Raw genomic sequence first — 24,017 nt, forward strand, 5'->3', positions numbered from 1 at the left:
GTTGACATCAGAGGGCTTCAAAGTTCAGCAGCAATTTTCCAATTTTTTACAAAATTTTCAAAATCAGAATTTTTCAGGGACCAGTTCAGTTTTGAAATGGATTTGAGGGGCCTTCATATTAGAAATACCCCATAAATGACCCCATTATAAAAACTGCACCCTCCAAAGTATACAAAATGACATTCAGAAAGTGTGTTAACCCTTTAGGTGTTTCACAGGAATAGCAGCAAAGTGAAGGAGAAAATTCAAAGTCTTCATTTTTTACACTCGCATGTTCTTGTAGACCCAGTTTTTGAATTTTTACAAGGGGTAAAAGGAAAGAAATCACCCTAAAATTTGTAACCCAATTTCTCTCGAGTAAGGAAATATCTCATATATGTATGTCAAGTGCTCTGTGGGTGCACTAGAGGGCTCAGAAGGGAAGGAGCAACAATGGGATTTTGGAGAGTGGGTTTTTCTGAAATGTTTTTTAGCGGGCATGTCACATTTAGGATAGATGGCCCTATAGTGCCAGAACAGCAAAAAAAAAAAAAAAACTACACCCCTCAAGGAACGTAACAAGGGGTCCAGTGAGCCTTAACACCCCACAGGTGTTTGCCGACTTTTCGTTAAAGTTCGTTGTGTAAATGATTGAAAAATTATTTTTCACTAAAATACTCTTTTTTCCCCAAATTTTACATTTTTACAAGGGGTAATAGGAGAAAATGTCCCCCAAAATTTGTAACTCCATCTCTTCTGAGTATGGAAATACCCCATGTGTGGACGTCAAGTGCACTGCGGGCGTACTACAATGCTCAGAAGAGAAGGAGTCACATTTGGCTTTTGAAAAGCAAATTTTGCTGAAATGGTTTTTGGGGGGCATGTCATATTAAGGATGCCCCTATGGTGCCGAACAGCATAAAAACCCCAACATGGCATACTATTTTGGAAACTACACCCCTCACGGAACATAACAATGGGTACAGTGAGCCTTAACACCCCACAGGTATTTGACGACTTTTCGTTAAAGTCGGATGTGTAAATGAGAAAAAAAATTTTCATTAAAATGTTGGTTTTTCCCCAAATTTTACATTTTTACAAGGGGTAATAGGAAAAAATGCCCCCCAAAATTTGTAACACCATTTCTTCTGAGTATGGAAATACCCCATGTGTGGACATCAAGTGCTCTGCTGGCGCACTACAATGCTCTGAAGAGGAGGAGCACCATTGAGCTTTTGGAATTTGGTTGGAATAGAAGTCGGGGGCCTTGTGCGTTTACTAAGCCCCCCTTTGGTGCCAGAACAGTAGGACCCACCACATGTGACCACATTTTGGAAACTACACCCCTCCTGCAGTGAGCATTTACACCCCATTTACATGGACCACTGGTCCAAAAATCTGTCAGACACCTGTGGGGTGTACATGCTCACAGTACCCCTTATTACATTATGTTACGAAATGGGGTCACATGTGGGGGGTCCATTGTTCTGGCACTATGGGGGCTTTGTAAACACACGTGGCCTTCAATTCCGGACAAATTTTCTCGCTAAAAGCCCAATGGCGCTCCCTTTCTTCTGAGCATTGTAGTTCGCCCGCAGAGCACTTTACATCCACATATGGGGTATGTTCTTACTCAGAAGAAATGGGGTTACAAATTTTCCCATCCAACTTTAATGAAAATTCGTCAAACTCCTGTGGGGTGTTAAGGCTCACTATATCCCTTGTTACGTTCTATGAGGGGTGTAGTTTGCAAAATGGGGTCACATATGGGTAGTTATTTTTTTGCGTTTATGTCAGAACCGCTATAAAATCAGCCACCCCTGTGCAAATCACCAATTTAGGCCTCAAATATACATAGTGCACTCTCACTCCTGAGCCTTGTTGTGCACCCGCAGAGCATTTTATGCCCACATATGGGGTATTTCCGTACTCAGGAGAAATTGCTTTACAAATTTTGGTGGTCTTTTTTTCCTTTTACCTCTTGTGAAAGTAAAAAGTATGGGGCAACACCAGCATGTTAGTGTAAAAGTGTTTAATTTTTTTTTACACTAACAGGCTGGTGTAGACCCCAACCTTTCCTTTTCATAAGGGGTAAAAGGAGAAAAAGCCCCCCATAATTTGTAACGCAATTTCCCCCGAGTACACAAATACCCATATGTGGCCCTAAACTGTTTCCTTGAAATACGACAGGGCTCCGAAGTGAGAGAGCACCATGCGCATTTGAGGACTAAATTAGGGATTGCACAGGGGTGGACATAGGGGTATTCTATGCCAGTGATTCCCAAACAGGGTGCCTCTAGCTGTTGCTAAACTCCCAGCATGTCTGGACAGTCAGTGGCTGAGTTGTCGTTTTGCAACAGCTGGAGGTTCCGTTTTGGAAACACTGCCGTACGATACGTTTTTCATTTTTATTGGGGGGGGGACAGTGTAAGGTGTGTGTATATGTAGTGATTAACCCTTTATTATGTGTTAGTGTAGTGTAGTGTTTTTAGGGTACATTCACACTGGCGAGGGTTTACGGCGAGTTTCCTGCTAGGAGTTTGCGCTGCGGCAGAAATTTTTCCGCAGCTCAAACTTGAAGCAGGAAACTCACTGTAAACCCATCTGTGTGAATGTACCCTGTACAAACCTCCAGCTGTTGCAAAACTACAACTCCCAACATGCACTGACAGACCGTGCATGCTGGGAGTTTTTGCAATAGCTGGAGGCACACTGGTTGGAAAATCTTCAGTTAAGTTCTGTTATCTAACTCAGTATTTTCCCCCCAGTGTGCCTCCAGCTGTTGCTAAACTACAACTCCCAGCATGTACTGATGGCCGAAGGGCATGCTGAGAGATGTGGTTATACAACAGCTGGAGGTACGCATCTACAACACCCAGCATGGCGAGACAGTCGTTTGTTGTTTGTGCATGCTGGAAGTTGTAGTTTTGCAAGATTTAGAGGGCCACGGTTTAGAAACCACCGCACATTGATCTCCAAACTGTGGCCCTCCAGATGTTGCAAAACTACAAATCCCAGCATGCCCAAACAGCAAACAGGTGTCTGGGCATGCTGAGAGTTGTAGTTTTGCAACATCTGGAGGGCTACAGTTTAGAGACCACTTTGCAACTCACCGGCTTCCGTAGTCGGTAGTCCACCAGGGAGCCAGCCGCACGTCATCGCCGCCTGCTGCCGATGGTTGTGGACCTCCGGCGCCGGTCACAGGACAGTTACCCCGTTCTGCCCGCATTACTGTGGGTGGGCAAAACGGGGGAACCGAACTCTAACCCCATACCCCCCCGCTTCTGACCGACCAATAGCAGGGATAGGAGGGGTGGCACCCCTGCCACCTCACTCCTATCCTTTCAGGGGGATCGTGGGTGTCTTGTACACTACCGATCCCCCTTATCTTCTGGGTCACCGGAGAAATGTATGACCCGGAATCGCCGCAGATCGCCGGTCTGAATTGACATGGGGGGGGGGTCCCCCCTCGGCATTTGCACGGGATGCCTGCCGATAGATATCAGCAGTCATCCCGGTCCGGTCCCCGCAGGTACGCCCTGGGTTCTTAAGTACCATGGAGCCAGGGCGTACCCAAATGCCCTGGGTCCTTAAGGGGTTAAGGTCCCGCAAAATCCTGCGCAGTCCTCCAAATCTCTGAAATGCCACAAGGAGCTGATAAAATGGCACAAGGGGGCAATGAAATGGCGCAAGGGGTAATGAAATGGCATGGGGGTACTATTTCTAAAAGCTGTGACAAAATGTTAGTGGGAGCGGACGGGATTGGACGCACATGTTGTGGGAGTAGACAGGAGTAGAACACATACCTTTCGGGAGCCGGCGGTAATGGTCAGAAATTCATCAGGAACAGGATTAAGAAAACAGTCCGATGAAGGCAGGGCCGGCCCTACAATGGGTCCCGCTGGGTCCATTAGACCCAGGCAGCACAAAAAGATTTTTGACCCCTTTGTGACCCATGACGGACCTAGTCCGTCATGGTGCCACCCAGGGCGTATGGAGCGGTCTCCTGACTTGAGCCCGCACCATACCTGACAACCCCCATCTGGGGGCTGACATGCAACGATTGCTGCAGATGGCTATTAACCCTTTAGATCGCCGCTGTTAAAGCTGGCAGCAGCATCTAAAGGGACCTTGTCCCTGGTGGTCTAGTGGAGTGGATCGCTACTGTGGAGAAAGCTGGAGGGCTTACCTCTGCCCCGATCCCAGCTCTACATTTGATAGATAGGCTGGACCAGGCTCTACCAAATGATTGCAGATCACACAGATGAAGTTCTATAGAAGCAGCAATTGACTCCTAGACCCAGGCAGCACAATGTCAGGGCTCTATTAAGCATTATGCTTCATTGTATGTTGGATCCCTTCATTGATGGGATGCCTGCTGCAGTGCTCTGCGGTATATGTCAGCATCCCTTTCAACAGCATCCCTTTCAACAAGTGAGGACTTCCAAGGGGCGGTGGGGGGTATTGGCACTGGCCAAGATCGGACACGTCCAGTGAGTAAAAGATGTTTTATTCAAATGCAACGCGTTTCACCGCACTTAGGCGGCTTCATCAGGCATCCCTTTTCTGACAGGATGTCTATTTATACATAGGATGCATGGCAATAATGAAGTGGGAAGCAAGCCTTACTGGAGGACCAAAAATAAAAGGGAAACCCCAAACCAGAACAATATGGTACTACAGTAAATAGATCAATGTCTGTTTGTGTTTTCTTAAATTCTCAGCTGAGGGGCTTGTATTGAACCTTCACATAACCCTCAGCACATGCTGCATTTCCTGAAGGAGCGAGGGACTGACAGGCAAAGCTGGTGACCTGACAATTTCACACAACAGGAGATAAACACATGATGTTTTCTGGAGACGCTCCAAATCCCACAGCAAAGGAGGATACGCCAAAAGACAATTCCACCCTCAGCAGCATCACAACATTCTTGCTCTGCAAATTGCAAGTAACCATGGCAACTGAACATCTCAATTCCATTAAAGCAAAATAGACTTTTTCTTGACATGTACTTAGAGATAAGGAAACACAATACTTTTAGGCCATCTCCCTATGAGCATATCCACCCACCAGGGAAGCAGTCAACTACACTGGTAGCTAGAAAAAAAAAGCCTGTGAGGAATGCTGGATATGTATTAGGCCCCTTTCACACTATAAAGTTGTTCCGTTAAAAGATCCGTTATAAACGTCTGTTAGAAAATACATGTTAAACGGGTGTTACAAAATACCATTCTCAAGTCTATGGGATTTTTTGATTATCAGTGATGACCCGTTATAGCCCATCATGAATAAGGGACGTTAGTTGTGACGGAAGAAAAAACAGCACATGCACTAATTTTTTTTCCGTTACAAGAAACGGGTAAATTAAGGGCCGTTATTTTTAACATTGAAGTCTATGGCAAACGGATGAGCCTTTATGTAATCCGTTTGCACCTAGTTTATAATATCCGTTACTACTTTTTTTTTTTTTTTTTACAAATCTCTTTTATTATTTTTATCACAGAAAAAAAAGATACAAATAATACAAACATAATAAACATAATCACACAAAGGAAGAGACAAAACTAAACACAGGGAAAAAAAAACAAAAACATTCGCACTTCCATTCATATCATCTCTTTCATAACTACTATTCCCATCTTTTGTACCCGCATCTCTCTAAATCAATCATTGCAGCTTAACTTGCATCTATATAATTTCCATAGTCTCCAGTTTTCTTCATATATTTTATTATATGTAAAGTTCTTTATTATCAAACCCTCCATCTTATAATTCCTATGCACAATATTTTCTAACTCAGTAATGTTTGGGATATTCTTTGATTTCCATTTCATGGCTATTTGGGTACGTGCCACAAACAAAGTATGTGTTATTCCTGTCAGTTCTGGGGCCGGCAATAGGTTTGTAGTTAGACATAATAGTGCCACTTCCGGTCCCCAATTACATTGTCCATTAATCTTAAGAATTAATGCAAAGACCTGGTTCCAGAATTTTTGAATTTCACCACAGTCCCACCATATATGACGAATGGAACCTACTTCGGTGTTACATCGCCAGCAGTATTTTGAAACTTCCGATGAGAATCGGTTTAAGCGTAGTGGGACCCAATACCATCTATATAGTATCTTTCTAACTGCCACCAACAGGAAAGAATTGATTTATAAACCTTTTGCAAAGACATGTGACAAATGTGTGCCATTTGTATCACACGTTAATGATCAACCTACCGCTATTGCATGCATTATAAAACAACATTGGTACTTGCTACATTCTTCATTCCCTGAGGTGCCTGAATTCAGCTTAACCCCCTGATGTCCTATAAGCCTGCTCCCAATTTGCGGGATAAATTAGTTAAGGCCGATTGCTCTACCAAAAACCCTTCTGGACAACGGTATTTGACTGTCAAGAGCAGGAGATGATGTTTCCCCTGCAGCCATTGTATCAATTGTTCTAAAATGATTAAGGGACCCTCTTTCACACATCCAGTCATGGGTAAAGGGTACAATATCAGGCACTATTCAACCTGTACTTCCAGCTTTGTCGTATGCATACTCATAAGTCCGTGTAATTTGCTATACATGGGCGAGACTACCAGTGAATATTCTTGTACGGTTTAATCAACACCGGTACACGATACGCAAGGGCAGACTCGACCTTCCAGTCCTGAAACACTTCGTCACACCGTACATGCCCTCAAATTCGCTATAATCGATCACATCCCAGCACTCAAAAGAGGTGGAAATCGATGTGAGCTCCGGTGGTTTTTTGACCTCAAAACACTCAAACCCCATGGTCTTAAAGGGGTTGTGCGCTGCCCTGCAGTTCGGCGCTCCGCTCACAGCGTCCAGAAGTTCATTACTCTGAACGCTGTGTGCGGGCTTCCGTGTTCGCAGCCGCCGGCCCCTCTACCAAAGTCTATGGGAAGGGGGCGTGACAGCGGTCGCACCTCCTTCCCATAGACTTTCGTTGAGGGGGCGGGCGAGACGTCACGAGGGGGCCGGGCGTGACGTCACGCCCGGCGGCTGCGAACACGGAAGCCCGCACACAGCGTTCGGAGTAATGAACTTCCGGACGCTGTGAGTGGAGCTCCGAACTGCAGGGCAGTTCACAACCCCTTTAACGCTGAATTCCCCATTATGAATATTATCTAATTTCTCATTTACACACATGCCTAAGCCTGTAGATTGTCCCTGCTGTATTGCTAAGATTTACATTGTGTATGGTTTTATACAATAGTCATTTTATTTCTGTATCTATTTTCACTTCATTTTATATGATATTCACTTAATTTTGTATCTCTTTCTTACAGAGATGGCGAAACGGACCTTACATGACTTTATATTTGTTTTATCCATTGAGGATCAGCTGGAAAACGTGAGTGATTTTGTGTATCAACATCTCATTGCATCGAAAATGGCATCACACTGAACCATTTATTCTTTTGGGCATGCTTTATTTCTTGATTTATTCAACTCTGTACTGCAGGCGGTTACTATTAGCAATTGGTCGTTGTGATTGGTCTTTGCAAGTGTGACACTTCTGGTCTGGGCTTAATATGCGCCACCCTCAATTATGGGTTTGTTGGTGCGCCCAGTTGTCTCGCCCGGTGGATATTACAACTGTGCTACCAGTTGGCCGTTTCCTGGGATTTGTTCCCAGGTTTACGGCCATATATCCCTAGGGGGTTCTAGATTGATGTGTCCCTGGTGTGTATAGACTGTGTTTTTCTATGACCCCTTTTGCTTCCACTCTCCTGCCTAATTATTGTGCCATTACCCTATGCCCTACTACTATTACCTTACGTTTACCTGTTGGATCTATCAATTCTTGATATTTCCAACTTTGGCACAGCACTGCCCTTTCTTTGCTGCCCTCATTTGTCTCTTGATGCTTTGTGCGCTTGCGCACACACACTGCATGGTGTGCGCCAGCACTCACTATGTCCGCGCAGCACCCCAGATCCTGGCGCGCATGGGCCGACATACGTACCTCCGGCTGACCCTTGTGGTTCCCGTTTACATACGGTCCCGCCGGCATGTGCACATCTAATGATGACTGCGCCGCCGACTGGTGCTTCCGCATCATGCTGGGCCCGGTTTGAAACTCCGCCTCTGTAAGTTTATATTTTACACTTTACCTTCACTGTATATCACTTATTGTTTATTGTCTCTATTGTATAATATGTATGCCTAGACATCTATGGTATTGCAATCTGACTGCACTTTATTATCACTTTGATATGGACAGACATGGACAGAGGTGTCAGCAGAGAGCCCTGTGGTCAGACAGAAAAGAATAACTCAACTTCCTCTGTACTATACAGCAGCTGATAAGTACTGGAAGGAGTGAGATTTTCATCCCTTCAGTGAAGCATGGTGAGGTATTTTTGGTACAGAGAGACTGGTCAGGGTTGAGTGAAAGCTTAAAGTGTACCTGTCGTGAACAAAAACTTTTACCTGATCACTCATGACAGCACCCCTGGAGAGGACCTCCCACTGCAGGACAGGAAACCTGGGAACATAAAAAGTAGGAGGCCTGGGAGCTGTCTCCATATATCTCCAAGGGGCTGCAGATCCTCTGGTAGTGGAGCTTCCTGTTCGGCAGAAGTCTCCTTTGGGGAGTAGCCCTGAGTCTGCCTGTGGGTCCTGCGGGTGATCCAGTGGGGTCCCAATAGCCCTGCATCTCTTAAGGCGTTAAGGAGGTGGGGCTGTGGAGTAGCGTGGTTTCCGCCAGCTCTCCAGTCTCTGGAGCGGGTGTGTCGCTTGCACAGAACGCCGGTGGATGTGACGTCAGCCTGGCAGCATAGTGTCACTTCCGGTTCCATTCAAAAGGGGTGTGGGAATTCTCCATTTTGGATCCCCTGTCGGCATCATACAGCGTCCGGAGCCTGTGGGCAGCAGGCGGCCAGCACGCAGCAATACCCACAGCCCGCAGTGGTTATCTGGCAGGAAGCCCACAGCAGTACAGCAGCCCAAAGCAGTACAGCAGCAGTACACCAGTACCAACGGCCTGCAGTAATACCAGCCTGCAACAGCTGAGCAGACCATTCCTGGTTGCCCTGCAGTGTTTTTGCTTAAAAACTTCCTCCAGCATGTCGGAGCATTCGACAGAAGGAAGTGGATGCTCCAAGAAGAGTAGTTCCAGCCCGGTTACGGAGGTGTGGATCTACTTCTGGGTGAGACAATGGCCCTCATTTACTATTCTAAACCCAACTTGTTTTGTCTGTTTTTTTGTCCCATCTTTGTCTGCGACATGTCGCAGACATCGTGCGCCAGTCTGCGACACGATGCAAAATTTTTTCCCGACGGACCCGATTTGGATTCTCCCAACCCCGAAAAAGGGGCGTAACCCGACATTTCTGAGCTTTCCCACATATTTATAAAGCTTTCCAACCCAAATTTGTTGAATTGTTGTGGATTTTTTTCCCGACAACTCAGAGGAGTTGGAAACCAAGCCAAAAAGACGCACGTGCGACAAACAGGATGTGACATAATAATAATAAATACCATGGGAAAAAAGCAATCGGGTAAGAAAGCAACATAGACTTACAACCCGATTTTCTAAGTAAATGAGGGCCAATTTCAATTTCATTCCATATTCTGCTAGCTAAGTCAGTCTATTGTTTTGTTTTGTAGGGTAGCAATAAGTCATCTTCTAAATCCCATAATAAGGAATGTGCAGAATGTAGGAAGCCATTAGAACTTGCCTATAAAAAGTCTATATGTGCCGCCTGTATTGAAGTTATCGTGGCCCAGGAGTCCTCTACAATTGCTAGCAACCTAAGAGTAATGATCCGGGAGGAGATAGATTCATCCCTTAACCCCTTCATGACCCAGCTAGTTTTTGCCTTCATGACCCAGTCCGTTTTTTCAAATCTGACATGTCTCTCTTTAAGTGGTAGTAACTTTGAACTGCTTTTACCAGGCAAAGTGATTCAGAGATTGTTTTTTCGAGACATATTGTACTTTATATTAGTGGTAAATTTTTGTTGATACATGAAGCAATTTTTGTGAAAAACTCTAAAACATTGTGAAAAATTGAAAACATTTTCATTTCTCTATGTTTGAAACTTTCTACTTGTAAGAGAAATAGTCATGCCAAAAAAATTTAGTTATGAGTTCACATCCACAACATGTCTACTTTATGCTGGCATCATTTGTTAAACATTCCTTTACTTTTTTTACGACATTAGAAGGCTTATATTATGAGCATTTTTCAAATTTTCTACAAAAGTTCAAAATCTATTTTTTTTTGGGAACAATAAAATTTTGAATATATATGCGTGTGTGTGTGTATATATATATATATATATATATATATATATACACACACATACACACATGTATAAGTATTTATATATACACACACACATATATATATATATACATACACGTGTGTATATGTATATGTATATAATATATACAAACGCGCGCGCGCGCGCGTATATATATATATAATTTTTTTTTATTATTTATTTTATTTACTTCTCTACAATAGCTCCCCATAGTGCCCAGTGCCCAAAACATGCAGTATGCAGTACCAAGTTTTGGACACTAGGGGGAGCTGTTGTTCAACTTAAAAAAAAATAAAAAAAAATTGAGAAAACAAAAGTGAAAGTAAAGCATGCCATCGGGCACAGCGCCAGCAGCTCCGGACAGGTAAGGGACACTGGGGTCTCCTAGCAGAGCAGTGTGTGTCCCGATCCCCGTGATCGGGACACACACACCACGCTGCTTAGGATTTTTATGTGCGAAACGCTGCCATCAGCTAGTCAGATTTGACTAGCCGAGAGGAGCGATCGCTGTGAGGGGGGGGGGGGACAAAACCCCCCTAGGTCCCGAGGCAAGATGTCTGGCTATCAGCGATAGCCACCATCACACAGGGCGCAGCACTGCACTTTTAGTGGCGGCCAATATAATACGACGTACATGTACGTCATGGGTCGGGAAAACCCTCCCTTCCATGACGTACATGTATGTCATAGGTCAGGAAGGGGTTAAAGGACTAGGAATTGTCGGGAATGTGGGTGCTTCAGCCTCCTCTGTGGTCACCCCTGCTATTTCCAGTCCCCCTAGTGTTCAAGAGGAAAATCTTACTCTATATTCCTCCTCTGATGAAGAGCAAGAAGATTTTCTCCAGATGATACTGATCAGCTCCGTAAAGCAATCCGCATAACTGCTAATCTTGAGCAGAGCAGAGAGACAGTCATGGCCGAAAACGCCCTATACGAAGGCTTACCAAGAAGTACTGTACATTTAATTTGCATAAAAGTATCAGCAAATAATTTATTAAGGAATGGGAAAATTCTGAGAAGAAATATTTTTTTTCCTAAACTCCTTAAAAGGAAGTACCCCTTTGAGGAGTCACTAAGTCATGGGATAGAACCCCGTTAATTGATGTCCCAGTGGCTAAAATGACTAGGAAATCCGCCTTGCCATTTGAGGATCTAGAAACCCTGTCTGACCCAATGGACAAAAAAGCAGAGTTCTTTAACAAAAGAAAACTTGGGAGGCGGCCATCAGAACCAATGTAGATGCTACATGTGTCGCTCGCTCCCTAAGAGTCTGGGTTTCACAATTACAACCCCATCTTGTTAACCAGACCCCCTAGAGAAGAGATCTTAGAATCCTTACCCGTAATTTCTAAGGCTGTAGATTTTTTGGCAGACTCCTCAGTAGATTCCATAAGATTGGGTGCCAGAGCAGCCGCTTTTATTCTTCTAGGAGAGCCACATGGCTTAGGCAGTGGAAGGGTGATGTGGGCTGTCCAAGTTTGTGGGGCGCCTGGGAGAAAATTTCTTCTAGTCCCTGGGTTCTATTCACTCTGAGATCGGGTCTCCTTCTGGAGTTCCGGTCATTTCCTCCAGACAGATTCTTTCCCACTGGGATAGTGAAAGATTCCCTGAAACAAGAGGCCATGATAACCAGGGCTGTGGAGTCGGTAGATAAAAGTTCCTGCGAATGTATTTTATACATTCCTTGAAGGAAAGAAAGGCAACATACATGTCATTACCACAGGACTACTGTCTGGGAAGCCAACAGTCTACTGTATTGAACAGTTTGTGTGCTGATCTGCTGCTGAAGATAGGGCAGTGGGAGGATCCAGGAAGGGGCATATGTCAGATCGCCAGGGTCCCGCTGCTGGGGAACCCCGGGATCGCCGCTGCGATTACTACAGAGAGCGAGTTCGCTCTGTGCGTAATGACGGGTGATACAGAGGAGGGAGCAGCGTGACGTCATGGCTCTGCCCCATATGACATCACGGCCCGCCCCCTTAATGCAAGCCTATGGCAGGGTGCGTGACGACCGCCACGCCCCCTCCCATTGACTTGTATTGAGGGGGCTGGCCGTGACATCACGAGGGGCAGAGCAGTGACGTATCGATGCTCCGGTACCTGTATCGCCCGTCATTACGCACAGAGCGAACTCGCGCGGTGCCGCAGTGGGACCCCGGCGATCTGACATCTTATCCCTTATCCTTTGGATAGGGGATAAGATGTCTAGGGGGGGGAGGGGGAGTACCCCTTTAAGCTAACAATCGAGTTTACAAGTTTTTATAACCTTAGCACCAGTTTTTCCAATGGTTTACAGCTTCAGTCTTGAACTATTGACCCTCCATTCCCTTCACTTATACAAGTGTCTCTAGTCATGCAAAAAACATATTTACTTAATCCCTTATCAGTGAGAGGCTAGGTTACCCATGGGTTCCCTGTAACAGCAGAACACAACACTATGGAAAGTATAAGTATTGCCGCTCCTAATTGTGCGTTGTGTACCATATAGTAAAGCACTTGAAAAGCATGCTTCTTCACAGTCACTTAACGTGTTCGTTTTGCGGTTACATGAGGCACTGCTTGCATTGGTCTTTATACTTAAAGTAGAGAAGTCATTAATTCTAACTTTTTGTGAATTGGGACATTTAACCTTGCTTTTTTTTTTTTTTTATTCCAATCTAAATTAAGTAGGAGTCTGAGTCAGTGCATTGTTTGCCGACTCCAGGTACCCAAAATTTTGTCCGACTCCTCGACTCAGACTCCACAGCCCTGATGATAACCGAAATAAAATCTCTTTTGCTCAAAAAAGTCCTGGTTCCAGTCCCCCAGGGGGAGGAGAGGAGGGGATTCTATTCAGGGGTCAAGTCCTGAGAACAAAGGTGAGGGAACTCACCCAAGATTTCCACTCAAGGGCTGGTCCTGCAGGACTGCTAAATGGGAATGGTTATCCTGGAAAAAGTGCAGGAACTCAATTCCCACACGTTCCTGCAGGACTTGAGCCCTCATTCTATTCCCCTCTCTTCTTAGTAAAAAAAAAAAACCCAACGGTTCTTTCAGAGTTATAATAAATCTAAAAAAAGTTAAAACCTCTTTCTGTCATACAAAAAATTCAGGATGGAGTCCTTAAAGTCCACAATCCCTCTGCTATTTCCAAATTGTAGATTTAGAAGACGCCTAATACCATATTCCCATCCACAACTCTCATCAAAAGTTTCTAAGGGTGGCGGTGTTTATGGAGGGAGCTTGTGTCCATTTACAGTACCAAGCCCTTTCCTTTGGGGTCTCTCAAGCCAGGAGGTGGCAGCTTTCATAAGAACCCAAAACATTCTGCTAGTTCGATATTTGGACGATTTACTGATAGTATCAGACTCCTCAGAAACCCTTCATTTGCACATTCAAGTAGTCTGCTCCATACTGAAAGATCTAGGTTGGAATCTGAATCTAAAAAAGTCAAACTTAACTCCTTCCAGGCAGTGCGTTTTCTTAGGCATCCTTCTGGATTCAATGTCTCAGCTTTTTCTCCTGCCTCTAGCCATACAGATCCTCATCAAGGACAGAGTAGAAGTTATTTTCCGGTCTCACTTATGCACCTTCAGGGATGCAATGTCAGTACTAGGTCTGATGACGTCTTGTATTGTAGCAGTGAAATGGGCTCAGTGCAGATCGATCCAGGATGTTACAGACAGATATCCTTCAAAAGTGGGATGGCAATCCCTCATCACTAAGCCAAAAATGTTCCCTTTCGTCAAAAGCAAGGGTCTCCTTGTTATGGTGGATGAACCATAACAACCTGCCTCAAGGGGTACCTTGGTCTCCCTCGTCGGTAGTGAGTATAACTACAGATGCCAGTCCTTGGGGTGCCTCCTGCGGCCAGCATCTCCTCCTCTGATGCATCAATCTACATCAAATTACAAAGAGCTTTATGCAGTGTTCCAGGCAATATCTTTGCTTATTCGTCAAATCTAAGGTAAGACAACACCACCGCTGTAGGTTACTTTAAGCCCCTGTTATGTCTCTCCTTCTAGATTTTTTCCTTAGCAGAAGCCAAGCTAGCATCTCTGTGGTTCACCTGAGAGGGGAAGACAACATGGTGTCAGACTTCCTGAGCAGAGTTCATCTTCAGTCCGAATGGGGTCTAAACAAGGAGATATTTGCAATGCTAGGAGGAAAGGTTTGGAAAATTCTCTATAGATCTCTTTGCTTCCAGGAACAATCTCAGGTTCTATTCTCTCAACCCACTGGATTATCTGACAGCAGTAGACGCCTTCTCTCAGGACTGGGGAAGAGAAACAGGGTATGCTTTCCCACCTCTTCGCCTTATCCCTCAGGTCTTGAAAAAGATAAGACAGGACAGAGCCTTAGTACTATTGATAGCACCCTTCTGGCCTCAAAAGGCCCTGGTTTACCTTGTTAAGGACAATGTCAGTCTCACAACCTTCCAGACAGGGAGGATCTACCGTACCAGGGACCAGTTCATCATCCTCAGTCGGCTCACCTTCATCTAACAGCCTAGATGCTGAGAGGTCAATTCTAAAAGCTGGAGGCCTATCTGACCAAGTAATAAACACCTTACTTGCAAGTAGGAAAGACGTAACATTTGCCATATACCTAAGAACATGGAGAGCCTTCTTAAGAGTAGTGGGACCTGCAGTCGATCCATTGGGAGATCTCAATATCCCTCAAATCCTTCATTTCTTCCAGTTAGGCCTGGATAAGAAGCTAAGTCCTAGTACCTTTAAAGTACAAATTTCAGCACTGAGTTCCTTTTTTAACTGCAAAGTTAGCAGATAATATTAGTAAAACATTTAATTTCTGGGGCTACAAGATTAAATCCACCATCAAGACCTACCGTGCCCCTTGGGACTTTAATATGGTGTTAAATACCTTTATCAGGACCACCATTTCAACCTCTGGATTATTTTTCCATCAAGTTGCTCACCCTCAAGATGTGCTTCCTCCTGGCAATAATGGCTAGGAGGGCAGGAGAATTGCAAGCGTCTCTGCCTTTCCTCCTTATACCAAGATATAAGATGACAGAGTAGTATTGAGAACTTTGAGACCACTTTCAGCAGAAAAGATGGTAGAGTTTCATAAATCTCAGGAGATTATTCTTCAAGTTCCATAACCTTGATGTCAGAAGATGCCTCCTAAAGTATCTGGACTCTACTAAGGACTTTCGTTCTACAGAAAATCTTTTAGTCCAATTTTCTGGCCCTAATAAAGGCAAGACTGCTTCTAAACCGTCTATTAGTAGATGGATCAGGTCATCAATTACATTAGCCTACACTACAAAGAATCAGGATCCACCTTCCTTTTTTTCAGCTCACTCTACCAGAGCACTGACTTCTTCCTGGGCAGAGAAGGCTGAAGCCTCTTTGGACCAGATCTGTAGGGCAGCTTCATGTCCTCAAAACATACTTTTTTTTTAAAACACTATAGGTTGCAATTAAATCCTGCTTCTGATCTTTCCTTTGGACATAAAGTCCTTCAGGCGGTAGTCCCGCCCTGATTTTTTATGTTGCTTAATGAATTTAGAGAAAGAAAATCATTTTCTATGATTATTGGCTCCTTTAGCGTACTTTACTTTGAACTGAGGTGTGGAGAAGCGTGTCCGTTTTTATGTGGTGAGAGGTCCTCTCTAGGGGTGCCGTCATGAGCTAATGAAATACAGATTACCCGGTAAGTAATCTCTTTTATATAACGTAGTAATTATCATTTGTAATATGCATTGGTTAATAAATGTGTATATTTTTGTCCCTGCAGCTATTGCCTGTGTGTCTCCATGAGGAGACCAAATACAGGAAGTATTGCCTGTGACATGCTATGGGCTCACACATGAGGATGATTGACAAGCCAGGAGACTGCACAGAGCCTTGTTTGTCCTGTCCTCACTTCCTGTATTTGGACTCCTCACATGCAATAGCTGCAGCGTAAGCATTTTTTTACCCAAAAATATACAAATTTTTTAACCAATGTATATTATAAATATACATATAATGTTATCTACATTATATAAAACGTTTTTGTTTATGAAAGGTACACTAATCAAGCAAAGTACAGAGATATTCTTATTGAAAGATTTCAAAACATTACGTTTTCACTTTTACATTATGGGATATCAAGTGCGGAAAGCACTTTATTTTAGCACAGTGAAAAAACAGAGGGTCGAAAATTTTTCCAAATGCACTGTTGCCTTGCTTTTTTTTGCTAAAATCTGCACTGCACACAAAGAGCTGTATCAAAAGGCATCTAACCTAGATAGCAATCATCCTGTTTACTACTGATAAGCAGCAAGAACCCTTATGCTTCAGTGTGTTTGCTTGTAGCGGCGTATTGCTGCTCCGAGCAGGCACCTGTAAAGGCAGCATACAGCGGTCCTTCAGCGATGGATCCGCAGTGTAATACGCGCTGGGGATGCGCTCGTGTGAACGTACACTTAAACATCTTTCTATGCATGGATGACTCTTCCTTTTGGAGGAGACTCTGGTTTGGCTAAACTCCCTAGACATATTTCAAGGACCTTACTTGACATCCTATCCTCAGGATGGACCAACAATACCTGATTGCTGGGGTGCCAGCAATTGTTCATGTGAACCGTGGTGCTTGGAAGCCTCAACTCTATACATTGTATAGTGAAAGTGTCCGGTTCCTGCAGCTCAGCTCCAAAGTTATTGATTACCTATCCTAAGGAAAAAGGCATGTCCAGGATTTAAAGGGGTATTACGGCCAAAGACCTCTTATCCCCTATCCAAAGGATAGGGGATAAGATGTCTGATCGCGAGGGCCCGCTGCTGGAAACCCCCGTGATCTCTGTGCAGTAACCGCATTCTATGCGGGGGTTCCTCCTGCTACAGTCTCGGAAACCTCTGTTTTTCCGGGACCGGTGAAGTGACGTCAAGTCACGCCCCCTCCATTCATGTTTATGGGAGGGGGCGTGACTTCCATCACGCCCCCTCCCATAGACATGAATGGAGGGGGCGTGGCGTGAAGTCTCCAGGCCCGGAAACACAGAAGGAAACAATGTCTTTGGCCGGAATACCATTTAAAGAAATGGTTCGCTTCTTTCCCAGAAGCAGGGGGAAATTAGGTCAAAATATGCTACCAGACAAAGGTATAATGTGGTGCTGTTTCTAGAAAATATGCAAACATTTCTGAACAAACCCTAAAATTAAATCGGATCATGTGACAGACTGTTATAGGAATTATTAATTCCAGGTACAGTACTTTAATTTCTTTATAGTTATATAAAGTTTAATTTAAGACAGGATGATAACTCTTAGGGGCCTCAGGTCTACCAAATAGGCCCTATTTTAATGCCTGCCAGTCATGGTAACTAGTACTATTTATAAGGATAAATTCTAGGATGTCCTAATATCCCTATCCTAGTGGGTGCAATATAACCAATGAGTCATGTGATCCAATAAACAGGGACCTGCTGTTTGTCTCCTCATGACCTAACAAATGGCAGCTAACAGGTGGAATTATACCCAGTTATACCGTGACAACAGGGCATTTCAGGAAGCAAGTGACAACAGGACAGTCTTAAGTTGTCAATAATGAATGTTTATTAAAAAGGAAAATCATATATAATTGTAAACAAAATGTGTACAAATTAAACTCTCCCCATTTCCCCCCCTGAAGTGTGAAAAGCGGCAGATGTAGGCTGGGATCCAGATGCAGTTCACTTTAATAAAATCTCTTCTGTTCATAGACGTAGCTCTTTCCAGCAGGAACCTTGCGGAAAAATAGGCTATTTCCCCGATTTGAGTTTCCCTTAAATAAATAAAAAAAATATAGAGTCAGCTGTGTAAAGTATGTGATGCACAGAGAACCTACTGAGCTATTACTGAATACAGCATGGCACAGGCCACTGGAGACCTATAGGCAGAGTCACTATATAAAAGGAATGCCAAAGAGCACATTAAATCAAGCAGATGCCAAAAAATGTTTTCGTTGGTAGTGGACATGAAATCCCATAATCTCAGAGTGTTGGCACCTTGTCAATTCTAAGAATGCAAAACGACGTTAACTCATTGCCAGTTATTTAAATTGTCTAAGAGTCATAGCAGTAGTTTTAGGGGAAAAAAATATAAAGTCAAAATCCAAAATATAAATATATATTTTTTTTTCTACCTCTTTGCTGAGTTGCCTCCAGCAGTCTGTCCAAGAAGAGTATGCAGGGGCATAGGGAAGGCTACCACCAGCCAGCCTGTAAACCACAGACATCAGTGTCCATTATAAAAGACAATAGAGAAGTAAGCTGCAGACAGACATAAATTTGTAGTGTATACTTACCCACAGTTATTCACAGCCATTAGGTTTGACACTAGGACAAATGGATATGTCAACATACTGGCCAAGAACTGCAGAAAAGCAGATAAGTAAACCAAGTCACCATCAATATATAAAGATGTCCATTGATGTTACAATAAAGTTGACATTTGACTACTAAACAATAGGTACAATGCTGCATAACTAACCATACACATGACATGACAAGATCGCTGAAGTGTCTGTCTACAGGTGTCTGGTTTGGTTGATATAACTCACAGGGGGACATTTATCATAGTCAGCGTTATACATTTCTCTGAAACTTTACTGCAGAACATTACTTTGTATGACTCCTTCTCTATAATTTTTCTAAGACTTTTTTCACCCTTGTAACTTTTTTAAACAAGTGTCTACAGAAAGTATGGCAAGTCAGGTCTGGGCTGCTGTAGGTTTGTAGTGTAATTGAGGTCTATGCGACAAATGTGTCACTTCTTTAGAAAAGTCGCACTTCGTAAATCTCATCACTGCAAAGCGAAAAAGCAAAGGTTTGTACCAAAGTCATTGTTGTCAAAATCAATTTAGCAAAGGGTAAAAAAAAAAAAAAAAACACACTTGCAACAAAACTGCAGTAACTTTAAACCAAAAAAGCTGTATAAAAAGCTTAACTAATGTCCCTTACAGTGTTTCAAGGCCATTAAATTAGTTACACGTTAACTTTTAGGGTAGCAAACTATAGGTGGCATTTGAGAGACGCTTTCTTACTTATGGATGAAAGCTAATTTACATTCAAAAGAACAAAAAACGCTCCACCTGTAGGTACACAGCAGTATTACACTCACCCCAGTGACAGCTTGAGAGTAGCTTTTCATCTCACCCATTGCCTAGATAGACCAAAGAAAAAAAAAATTGGAAATTAGATCATCTGTAAAACTAGTGAGACATATCCCCCACAGAAAAACACAGAGGTGAGATAAAATTTACCTCATTTTCTAGAGCATATTTATTGATGAAGAAAGCCACCATGTTACAGATCCAAAGGGAGAGCACATCTCCAAGCAGCCTTGGAATCAAACCACTGGACAGAAGAAAGAAAACTATTCAGATTAGAATCATTCAGGTTACAGCCCCTTCACCCCATCTACACCGACTCCTCATCATTACAGTGATTCCCTCAACCTACAATGGCCTCAACATACAATAGTTTCAACATACAATGGTCTTTTCTGGTCCATCGTAAGTTGAAACCAGACTCAACATACAATGCTACGGACAGTCCAGATCTAAGAAACGTGTCAATGGTTGGAAGAACCGACCAATCAGAATGGGCAATTTACTGGTAAAATCTCTGTATTACTGAAGCGTATGCACTGACTGGTGTCTGGTAGCGCCCCCTACAGTACAGGGAGGTACTACATGTTCTGTACACTTTACCTGTACCAGGGTTACCTGCTCCTTTGGACACCAAGTAAGGGCGACTCCATGTTACTTTTTTAGGACATTGCGTGTTCTGTACAAGACCCTGAAGAAGCTCCTGTCCTCTACATAGACCAGTGTTTCCCAACCAGGGTGCCCCCAGCTGCTGCAAAACTACAACTCCCAGCATGCCCGGACAGCCAAAGGCTGTCTGGGCATGCTGGGAATTGTAGTTTTGCAACAGCTGGAGGCACCCTGCCAAAGGCTGTCCGGGCATGCTGGGAATTGTAGTTTTGCAACAGCTGGAGGCTTCTTGCTTGGGAAACACTGACAGACAGTGATTTACAGCTCCCAGCAGATCTTTCTTACTTTTATATGAAAGGATTTGCTTTATCTGTATTGGTTATCTACTTATTTTTCTTTAATTCTCCCTTTTTTTTTTTACTCTTTTTGGAGTACACTTTGGTGGCTTCAGAACCTATTACCAGGTTTCCATAGAGTTCTGGTCTCAACATACAATGGTTTCAACATACAATGGTCGTCCTGGAACCAATTAATTAATTGTAACTTGAGGGATCACTGTACCTTTCCCTGACACCTTCTATTAAATACATCAATGTTCTCCAGTGATGTTGAACACAAAAGACAAATCTATTCTCTCACCATCCTAAAGGGTGAATATTTGTGGCAATGGAAGGGAAACTGCTTTTCTGCAGACTTTTAGGTTTAGTATAACAGGGCTTCATTTCCTAAACATAACTTCAGGTTATAGTTTTACTTTTAAAATATGTCTTATTTGCACAATCCCCAGTTGTTAGAAGGGTTCTTTTACAATAATCAAACTTTCCTAGTGGTTGCCATCATGGCCACTTCTCTGTCGTACCTGACACAGCACCATCCCTATTCATGCAGGGCCGTTTTTTACTGTGCCTCAACCACATGCAAGTGAATTGGGCTGAGCCACAGGGGTGAGATTGGTGTTGTGATGGGCAGTGTTGTAAAGGGGTATCATGGGGTCATACTCCCTTCAGTTACACATTAATGGTCTGTTCTAAGGACATGTATTACAAGAAGAGGGGTACTTGACACACCAACCATGCTGGCCTGGGTACCACTGAAATGTAAATGCCAAAAAAACACAGATACAGATACACAGCACAAAACGATTAAAAAACTTACGCAAAAAATCCCAATACTCCTTCCTCTCTGTATATCGTCACAATGGACCCAAAGATTCCGCTGAAAAAGATCATCAGTCTCAGTCACATCATTCATAAGAACACAGCTATAGCCATTAACATCAAAGTAGATTGTAAGAAGAATGTATGATGTGGACACATACTCATATTTAGTCTCTCTCCCAATGAATTGGACCATACACCGTAGCGTGATTACTGTAAATGAAGGAGTAGATACGTGTTAAAAATCAATATAATAATCAATAAAAATCTAATTATTCTTAAATTCAGAAGCACATTAGCAGGTGTCAACATCTGTAGTAATCCAGTCCGTAGGAACATGTAGTCTGGTGATGTCTCAGTGATCTCTATGGGAGTGTGTTGTGGCCTGTGCAGGTAGTGGCAGACGGTGAGCAGTGACCACCACCTATTGGCAGCGGTGGATCCCATGTTATTTATACACAGGTGTCACCTTTCATTGTAATCCTGTCTGTGATGATATTGAGGAGACTTAATAAGTGACCTCTCCAGTATAGTGTTAGTCTATTGTAAGGTCTCCGTGGCCAAAGTAAAAACTGCACTTGTGGTCTTGTAGCGAACCTCGCGGCTCGGCCGTTAAATACTTTAGTCTGCATAAGTTAGTTCAGCTTTCCAAGGGCTCTGGTTGCCTGGAAAAGTCTGGGATGACAATCTTAGGTCTCCTGGGACTGTATCCACCTTTTCCAAGCAACTGGAGAGCTGAACTAATTTATAGAGACTAAAGTCTTCAACAGCCGAGCCACCAGGTTCATTATGAGCCAAGTTACTGTAAGTTCACTGAACTCTAATCACTAGATATAGCTGGGAGGAGATCATGGCTGTAAGCTTCCCTCCCCACCTTGCTGCTCAGTCTGACAATGCAGGAGACAGGCTGAACTGTATGTCAAACAGTCTAAATGACAGTAAAATTAGTACAAATTGTAACAACAACAACAAACAAACAAACAAACAAACAAACAACCACCACCACCAACGTAGAGTTTAAAACCCCCTCACTACACTCCTGTTCGTCTTTCCAGGCCAGGTGCCAGCACAATATCACAGTATTTAGGTGGATACAGTCAGCAAGTACTGAAGTGAATTACTATTCTCAGGCTATGTTCACACTACAGAATCTCTGCCTGCCGATGGCAATGCAGTCCGCACGGATCTCCGCTGAAAGATTGAACATGTTTATTCTTTTGGTTGGTCTGGAAACTCCTCAGTGTGAATTCAACATAAAACCCATTCACACAGCAAAATTTCCGAGCGGAATTCCATTTCAAAATTCTGTGGTGTCAAGGTATTCTGACTGTTACACTCAAAGCACTGCACAGTATATAGACCAGTGTTTCCCAACCAGGGTGCCTCCAGCTGTTGCAAAACTTCAACTCTCAGCATACCTGGAGAGCCAAAAGCTGCAGGAAGCTGTAGTTTAGCAACAGCTGGAGGCACTCTGGTTGGGAAACACTAATATAGACTGTTGAGGACACGAACACAAAAGGCAAAATGTGTCTGCTTTTCCTATAACAACCGATCACAGCTTAGGTTTTATTTTACTAAAGCATTTTGCGAAATGAAAGCTAGATGAGCAGTGATTGGTTGCTGTTGGCAAAGCAGACACATTTTTGTCTCATGCTAATTGATAAATCTAGGCCAAAATCCTCTCATAAATACAGTATCTGAAGCCACTCCTGCCCCGGGTTGGTTTAGAAATACTAAAACATTAGGCACAAACTGCATGGGTCATTGCATAGCAACAATTCAGGAAGGAGTTCAGTGAACACCACACATTTTATTACAGTGGATCCTACTGCTGTTCCATGTAGATTATATAACCGCTGTAGCCAACCATTTATCTCTGGATCTACTAAAAGTTAAATGAAGTTGCAGCACACTGCCTATGACATGAATGATGCAGTCTGCAGCATCTTCTGTGCATTCTTTTCAGAATTTCAAGATCGAAGCAAGATTATTCATTTAAAGTGTACCTGTCATTGACAAACTTTTTATATAATGTAGAAAATAACATTATATGTATATTTGTAATAAACATTAGTTAAACAAAGTGTCTATTTTTTGTCCCTGCAGCTATTGCATGTGTGTCTCTGTAAAGAGACCAAATACAGGAAGAATGGGGGGGGGGGGGGCCCTGTGCGCCGAGGACAACCGGGGGGGGGGGGGGGGGGGAAACCCTGTGCGCCGAGGACAAGCAGGGGCCCTCTGAGACACAGACACACACACATTAGGATGATTGGCAAGCAAGGAGCCTCCACAGAGCCCTGCTTGTCCCACACATACTTTCCTGTATTTGGTCTCCTTACAGAGATACACAGGCAATAGCTGCAGGGAGAGCACTTTTTTTTCACCGCAATATATACACATTTTTAAACCAATGTATATTACAGATATACATATAATGGTATTATCTACTAGGGATCGACCAATTATCGGTTTGGCTGATATTATCGGCCGATATTCATGATTGTTGATGTTATTGGCAATTACCTTCCCGATAATCCGATAATGTACCGCCCCACGCCCCGCCCGCCACCCCCATTGCCTCCCCTATCCCCGGTTTTATAATTACCTGTTCCCGGGGTCTGGAGACCGCGCTACTTCTGGCTCCAGCTGCGTCCTGCATCCCAGCTCAGGACGGGAGCCAGAAGTAACGCGGACCCCGGGAACAGGTAATTATAAAACCGGGGATAGGGGAGGCAATGGGGCAGCGGCGGTGGGGGCGGTGTGCGGTGCGAGGGTAGGGGGATGACTGGGGGGCAGCTGCGGTGGTTGGGAGGACCCCCGGACAGACAGGGGGAGAGAAGCGGCTGGCGGCGGTGGTCTCTGATTCAGCCAAAGCCACTAAAGTTCATTGATTTAAAGC

General features: G+C 43.7%; 2 protein-coding genes across 3 annotated transcripts in view; one reads left to right on the plus strand and one right to left on the minus strand.

Annotated features, from left to right (window-relative positions):
- Nucleotides 1–7,291: 7,291 nt before the first annotated feature.
- Nucleotides 7,292–24,017, plus strand: part of LOC130276754 (otoconin-90-like) — a 30,228-nt gene continuing 13,502 nt past the window's right edge. Inside the window, exon 1 of the mRNA XM_056526586.1 lies at nt 7,292–7,354. Coding sequence (XP_056382561.1) covers nt 7,311–7,354 — 44 coding nt within the window. The 5' untranslated portion in view covers nt 7,292–7,310. The remainder of the gene's footprint in view (nt 7,355–24,017) is intronic.
- The window catches only part of MTCH2 (mitochondrial carrier 2), a 31,758-nt gene continuing 25,536 nt past the window's right edge, over nt 17,796–24,017 (minus strand). For both annotated transcript variants that reach the window (XM_056526583.1, XM_056526584.1), the window contains exons 7-13: nt 21,280–21,331; nt 21,117–21,176; nt 19,506–19,599; nt 19,364–19,405; nt 18,549–18,616; nt 18,387–18,462; nt 17,796–18,026 (exon numbers count right to left, since the gene is read on the minus strand). In XM_056526583.1, coding sequence (XP_056382558.1) covers nt 17,940–18,026; nt 18,387–18,462; nt 18,549–18,616; nt 19,364–19,405; nt 19,506–19,599; nt 21,117–21,176; nt 21,280–21,331 — 479 coding nt within the window. In that variant the 3' untranslated portion in view covers nt 17,796–17,939. The remainder of the gene's footprint in view (nt 18,027–18,386; nt 18,463–18,548; nt 18,617–19,363; nt 19,406–19,505; nt 19,600–21,116; nt 21,177–21,279; nt 21,332–24,017) is intronic.

The sequence above is a fragment of the Hyla sarda genome, chromosome 6, assembly GCF_029499605.1.
Source record: "Hyla sarda isolate aHylSar1 chromosome 6, aHylSar1.hap1, whole genome shotgun sequence".
Lineage (NCBI taxonomy): Eukaryota > Metazoa > Chordata > Amphibia > Anura > Hylidae > Hyla > Hyla sarda.